Genomic DNA, 6,925 nt, shown 5'->3' with positions numbered 1-6,925 from the left:
TTCGAAACCTTTCGTTCTAACCCGATCAACCACATTCGAGTGGTACAAAGACGATCAGGCGACACGTTGAACGTCACTTCCGCCAAGCTGGGTTTGCGCGGTAAGCGCAATGGATGGCGCAAAGATCGTCCATCGCTGCGACGTCGGCTCACGGTGCGAACGGCTGACAGCGCTACAATAGAGAGAAGGCAGAGCGAGCTCTTGGCGCAGCGTGAGAGGAGATATCGCCGAGTCTGAACACTTTGTCTCGTCAACGACGACGGCACCGTCGATCACTGCAACAACAACAGTCGGACGCCGACGCGTGCCGGCGACTGGCTAACACAAGTGACGATGCGCGGCCGTCCGACATAAAAACGTTGACGATGCGCGGGCCGCACGGTAATGTGTTGACTAAGTAGCGCGCACGCAGCGTCTCCCGTCAGGACGGGTCTAACTCCGTCGCCACGGTGGGCGCAAACGGAAAACTCTTGAGCTTGATCGCTGGGAGCGAGATTTCGATTAATCGAAACCGATCGTGTCGATATAATCGATTACATAAATTCGATTACACGATTTTTATCTTACTTAATTTTGTACTGATGCTGTAAAATTCGTGTTATAGTATTTGGTGGGATATCGGCCACAGTCGTCGGGACATATGTACAGTTTCGCGAAATACACGTACGCGTTGCTCTGGAATAACATAGAAGTTATTCGTAAGTATATAAAGATGTTGGTATTAAGTATAATACTCATTTACTTAACGAGTGGCATCATTAATATGAGGACTCATGTTTAATAACGCTCGTTGATATTAACATACATATATGTAATGGTATGTTGAATATCCATACCAAGTCTCACCTATATTGTCGGCTTGTCTGTACTAATACATTACTGGGCATGACGCTGTATCGATTAGCAGTTCAGCGCGTAGCGCCTGCTGCTAATCAAGATGCGGATATTATTTAAGACTCCTTAACTGGTGGTATGTATTGCAAGATGTGTCTTATAGCCGAATATTGGCCAGTCTGGGGTATGTATATACAGACAAGAAAGAGAGAGAAGCGAGAGAGACGAGAGGGAGGAGAGCGAGGATAGAGAGAGAGAGAGAGAGAGAGAGAGAGAGAGAGAGAGAGAGAGAGAGTAAGAGGCAGAGCAAGATAGAGAGAGAGAGGAAGAAAAAAAGAGAAAGCGAGAAGAGAGAGAGAAAGAGAGAAATAGAGCGAGAGCAAAGGGAAAGAGAAAGAGAGCGAGAGCATGAGAGAGAGAGAGAAAGAGAGAGAGGGAGTGAGAGAGTGTGTGTGTGTGTGAGAGAGAGTGAGAGTGAGAGAGAATGAGAGAGTGTGTGTATGTGTGAGAGAGTGAGAGTTTGGGAGCGAAACTCTACGTTACGGATTTAATCACACTCGCGCTGTAATACGATCGTTACAATAATAAACCATCAATATGCTTTGAATATGTTTTCATTAGTGCTCAAATCCTGTATGTGTCTACATATTTGATCAGCTATATGTGTAAATGTGTGTACTTGTGTCAAATCTGGAAAAAAATAAAATAAAATAAAAAAACACCATAAATAATTTACATTCACGTGCCCTGGAATTTACATTCACCTTCCATTGCTCATCAGCCTAAACTTCAACTTCGATACGGTTCCGGATTCAACGTTATTCATCTCGCTATTCCTAAATCCGCATCCTGAGCTCTGCAGCTTCCCTCGGGCCGGCGGGTACAGCCTGGAGGATGTCGAGCAAGGCTTCAGATTCTTTCATCAATTTTTATTAACGCGGGAAACTGGATTACCTCAGGAACAGGATGCCTGTCGGTCGGTCGGTTTATATTACAGATATAGATTCTCGGATTAACCCCGATATCAAAATCAAGGGGGTGGTGTTAAATTTACTACGTCACGAATTTTCAATGGTGTGTCAACTGAGAGAATCTCTTTACTAGTCCACTAGGCCAGTAGCCCAGTAGGGCACAAGAAATTTATTTATTTAATAGTGTATATTTGTAAAATTTTTGTTGCAATTTTTTATATTAAAAGTAAGTACTAACGGGACTAAATGTAGCCTCAAATTCTTATCTGATAAGATTGTTTCTCAACTAGTTAAAAATCCTAAAAACCTGGGCGATTTGATATATTGATCAACGGCATTAAATGCTTGCTATGGGCTATGTCTGAGTCACGAATGTTTGTTCACATCGAACGGAATAGCAAAATAAGAAGTATAATGCAGCAATTTAACCATAAAAAGTGAGCAGAATCACTTACATTTTGTGAAAAAGTGGAAATATTTTATTACTTTTTACTATTTACGGTGACGTAATCACTTTAAGAGATAAGGTGAAGCAACTTACAGCGAGTGTCCTTCTTATCGGGCGACCTGTCAGGAAGATGCTTCAGGTAGTCCTGCAGCAGCAACCTGTACTGTGGGATTCGCTGCACAGGCTTCAGCATGTAGTGTTTCAGCGCCAGGTTGCAACATAGCGAGCTCATCTGTCAGAGCAACAACGTGACATGTGTCAACACACGTGACATTGAGTGGACATAATTTTTCACTTTTACTATTTACGGTGACGTAAGCACTTTAAACGAGCAGGAATGTACCTACTGCGGCTATTGGAGCATTACATAAAAGACAGATTGTGAGGACATAGAAATCGAAATTTCTATACAACGCGAGAATCTATCTATCTATTTATCTATCTATCTATCTATCTCTCTATCTATCTATCTATCTTAGGGGGAGGAGGAGGAGGGACGCGACCGGCGAGGCAGAGTTTCCTCGCAGTGCGGCGCGCCAAGCAGGCGTGGCAGGAAAAGAGCAAATGGAAGGCGACGCGCTTCATGACGCTAGGTGGCGCCACGCTCGCCTCCATCTGGCTGCCGATGATTGTCGTCTTCTCGCTGCACGTCGCGCGACCGGACGCCGTGTCGGCCGACGTCGTCGTTGTCTGCCTCGCCGTCTGCTACGGCAACGCTGGTCTCGAACCTTTCGTCAACCCGATCAACACATCCGAGTGGACCAAGACGATCAGGCGCACGTTGAAACGTCACTTCCGCAAGCTGCGCGTGCGCCGGAAGCGCAAGGTGGCGCCAAAGATCGTCATCGCTGCGACGTCGGCTCCGGTGCAGAACGCTGACAGCGCTACCATAGAGAGAAGCAGAGCGAGCTCTTGCTGCAGCAGCGTGCAGAAGGAGATATCGCCGAGTCTGAACAACTTTGTCATCGTCAACGACGACGGCACCGTCGCTCACTGCAACAACAACATCGACGCCGACGCTGCCGGCGACGGTAACACGTTGACGATGCGCGGCCGCGACAGTAAAACGTTGACGATGCGCGGCCGCGACGGTAATGTGTTGACAATAGCGCGCGCGCAGCGTCCTGCCGTCAGGACGGGTCTAACTCCGTCGCCAGGTGGCGCAAACGAACAACTCCTCGAGCTTGCATCGCTGAGCGAGATTTCCGATATCGAACCGATCGTGTCGATATAATCGATAACATAAATCGATTACCGATTTTTTTACTAATTTCGTATTATGCTGTAGAAATCGTGTATAGTTTTTGGTGGCGTATCGGCCACGTCGTCGGGATATATGTACAGTTTCGCGAAATCACACGTAGCGTTGCTCTGGAAATAACCCTAAGAGTTATTCAGTAAGTATATACAAGAGCGTATTAAGTATGCTCATACTTAACAGTGCATCATTATATAGGACTCATGTTTAATACGCTCTTGATATATACATACATATATGTGAATGTATGTTGATATATCCATCAAGTCTCACCTATATTGTCGCTTGTTTCTGTCTATAAATTTCTGGGCATGACGCCTGATATTTAAGCGTATCTGCTGTATCGTTAGCAGTTCAGCGCTAGCGCTGTGCCAATCAAGATCGCGGATATTATTAATGACTCCTTAATGGTGGTATGATTGCAAAATTGGTGCTTATAAGCCGAATATGCGCGTGTATGTATATTACAGACAGAGAGAGAGAGAGAGAGAGAGAGTAGAGAGAGAGAAAAAAAATGGAAGGAGAAAGAGAATGGGAGAAAGAGACTGGGAGAAAGGGAGAAAGTGAGCGTGAGAGAAAAAAAGAGAGAAGGAGAAAGAGAGTGGGAAAAATACAGAGAGAAAGAGATTTCTTTCGTATTGGCGCCGGCTATTACACATCGTTAATTGTTTCATATTCCTAGCAAGAGACGTCGCATTAATTACACCTGCAGCTGCTAACGATTAATTTGTCATCTTACAGCCGCCCGCTTCTCCGCCTAAACAGCCGCGTGTAGAAGCATGACGTCACCGCAACTTTTTAACACGTCACTAGCAAGCAGCGCCACCGCCGCGCAGGACGAGCTCGAAGCAGTGGAGTCACGTGACGGCGTCGGCGCGTTGCGCGTCGTCGCCGCCGCCGTCATTCTCCTCCAGACGGCGCTGATAGTCTGCGGATGTCTGCTGTTCGTCGTCTGCCTTCTTTCGAACCGCTACCTGCAGAAACTTAGCAACGTGACGCTGACGAGCCTGGTCGCTTCCGACGCGCTGCTCGCGCTCGTCGTCGGCCTGGCGACGGCCATCGAACTCGTGGCGCCGCCTGGCGACGACGCAGCGAACACGAGCCTCGTCGCGACGCTCGTCATACTGCAGTGCGGCAGCGTGCTGGTGTTCGTCTGCAACCTGTCCGTCTTTCTCGCCGACAAGTACCTGGAGATCATCTACCCGTTCAAGTACGTCGTCTGGATGACGCGCACTATCTACGTGGTCGCCGTCGTCGGCCTCTGGTCGTTCCCGTGGATGTGGGTCGCCGGCGTCGCCTACGCGATGTGGAGCCGCGACGCGCGCGTCTTCGCGACGCGCGCGCGCCTCCTGGCGGCGCGCGAGATGCGCTATGGCTTCTACGGTGTCACGGTGCCGACGATGATGGCGCAGCTGATAATGAACGTCGCCATCTTGCGGACTGCGAAGAAGCACGCCAAGGCGATGTCAATCATGTACGAATTTGTGCACTCGATACGGGTCGACGCAGGAGGGGGAGGAGGAGGAGGAGGAGGAAGAGGAGGAGGAGGAGGAGGAGGAGGAGTAGGAGGAGGAGGAGGAGGAGGAAGGAGAGGAGTAGGAGGAGGAGGAGGAGGAGGAGGAGGAGGAGGAAGAGGAAGAGCAGGAAGAGAATGAGGATGAGGAGAATGACGTAGGAGAAAGAAGAGGAGGGGTGGAACAAAAGCACAAACGCAATAGCGACACCAACCACAACATCCACAACCACTCGCAAATATCCTACAACAATTCCGCCTCTCCATTACCGTCAGATGGCAGCACTGGCAGCACCTATGATGGGGGTTGCATCGGGGGGCGGGTGTTGCATCGGGGGGAGGGGGTTACATCGGGGGAGAGGGTTCGTCGTGGGAGGGAAGGTTTCTCTCTCGCTGTTCTCTATGCTCGTCGAAGATTTACACGTGCAAAATTTAACGTGTCTAATGTAACCGGAGATAGTACTTTGCTCGCGCTCGCTCTCTCTAAAACGCGAAACGAGCTAAAACATGATTAAGAAGTTGCGCGTTTACTTAGCGTGTGATTTTAACCGGAAGATGTACTTACGTCGGTTCGACATGCCCTCGACAGGGGCCGGGGGGGGGGTAATAATGGCTGTAGCGAAAGAGTCGAGACTGAGAAAGCATTGAAAACGGTCAGGCAAAAAGGGGGGGGGTAGGGGGAGAGAGGTGTGCGGGTGAAGGGCAGGGGCGTAGCTACTAGCCCCCCCACAAATTTTTTGTGCCCCCCAGGTGCCCCCCCACTGAAAATTCATGCTTGATAAAAAAAAAATTGAATTAAAAACAATGCCGTTAGAACAGTATAATACAAAGAAAAGTTATATATTGTGCCCCTCACCGTTCCCCACGAAAAATGTAAGGCCGCAGTGCTCCCCCCCCCCCTAGAAAAATGCTAGCTACGCCACTGGAGAAGGAAGGATTATACATGTACATATTGGCACGAAGGCCATGATTATATCAGCCAGAAGCAAAAAGGTTTCGATATGATATTGACTAACTAGGCACTTTAATTTAAATTTAAATTTTTTTTTTTTTTAGGGTTAGGGTTAGGGTTAGGTTTTTTTTTTAAGTGCCTAGTAGTCATAATCGCTAAGTGCCTAGTATGTTCAATTATCATAATCGCACTATCTGCCGGGTGCGAGTTATACCATGCGTCACAGCTTGGCGTCCCCAGCTCAGGGCATAAGGAACGGATGCTGTAACTAGTTCAGCATGACTAATATCCAGAGCGCTATTTTACTGGCGAGCAATTTCGCTGGCGTTGTAAGTGCCAACTGTGGAATTTAATCAAAACTATGAACATGAAATTATCAGGAGTCTATCTATAGACTATTGATAGACCTGAAATGATCTAGAATGCAGCGAACGGACAGGTTCGCTCTATTTTTCACTTAGCTAATGTATTACGTGATCTACGGGGAAGGAAGAAATTTTCTATGTACGCTTATCGGCTCGACTAGTTTCCTGCCTCATCATCATCATCATCATCATCATCAAATCGGTCGTCGTCGTGTCGTCTTGTATGCATATTAAACCGTGGGCATAAGTTATCATATCATCATTCATCATAAATCATCCATCGTCCATGCATGCCATCATATCAATCGTCATCATGCATCACGCATCATCTTCGTCATCAATCATCATCAATCATCATCGTCGATCATCGTCATAATCATCATCATCAAATCATCATCATCAATCATTATCATCATCATCATCCATCTATCGTTCATCATCATCATCATTATCTATCGTCATCATCATCAATCCATCATCGTCACATCATTCATCAACCAACGTCTCAAAATCATCATCATCATCGTCATCATTATCCACCAATCATCATTCATCGTCATCATCATCATCATCATCCAATCCTT

At 47.3% G+C, this 6,925-nt stretch overlaps 1 protein-coding gene across 1 annotated transcript; it reads left to right on the top strand.

Moving 5' to 3' along the window:
- Positions 1 to 4,290: 4,290 nt before the first annotated feature.
- Positions 4,291 to 4,985, top strand: LOC106815225 (melanocyte-stimulating hormone receptor-like; the record flags this gene model as incomplete). The annotated part of the gene is made up of 1 exon (XM_014819653.1): positions 4,291 to 4,985. A coding segment is annotated over exon 1 (695 nt), but the record flags the coding sequence as incomplete, so codon positions are not given.
- Between the last annotated feature and the right edge of the window lie 1,940 nt (positions 4,986 to 6,925).

The sequence above is a fragment of the Priapulus caudatus genome, unplaced genomic scaffold (assembly GCF_000485595.1).
Source record: "Priapulus caudatus unplaced genomic scaffold, Priapulus_caudatus-5.0.1 Scaffold1069, whole genome shotgun sequence".
Lineage (NCBI taxonomy): Eukaryota > Metazoa > Priapulida > Priapulimorpha > Priapulimorphida > Priapulidae > Priapulus > Priapulus caudatus.
The sequence above is the reverse complement of the archived record's forward strand: the minus strand, read 5'-3'. Positions and strand labels throughout refer to the sequence as shown.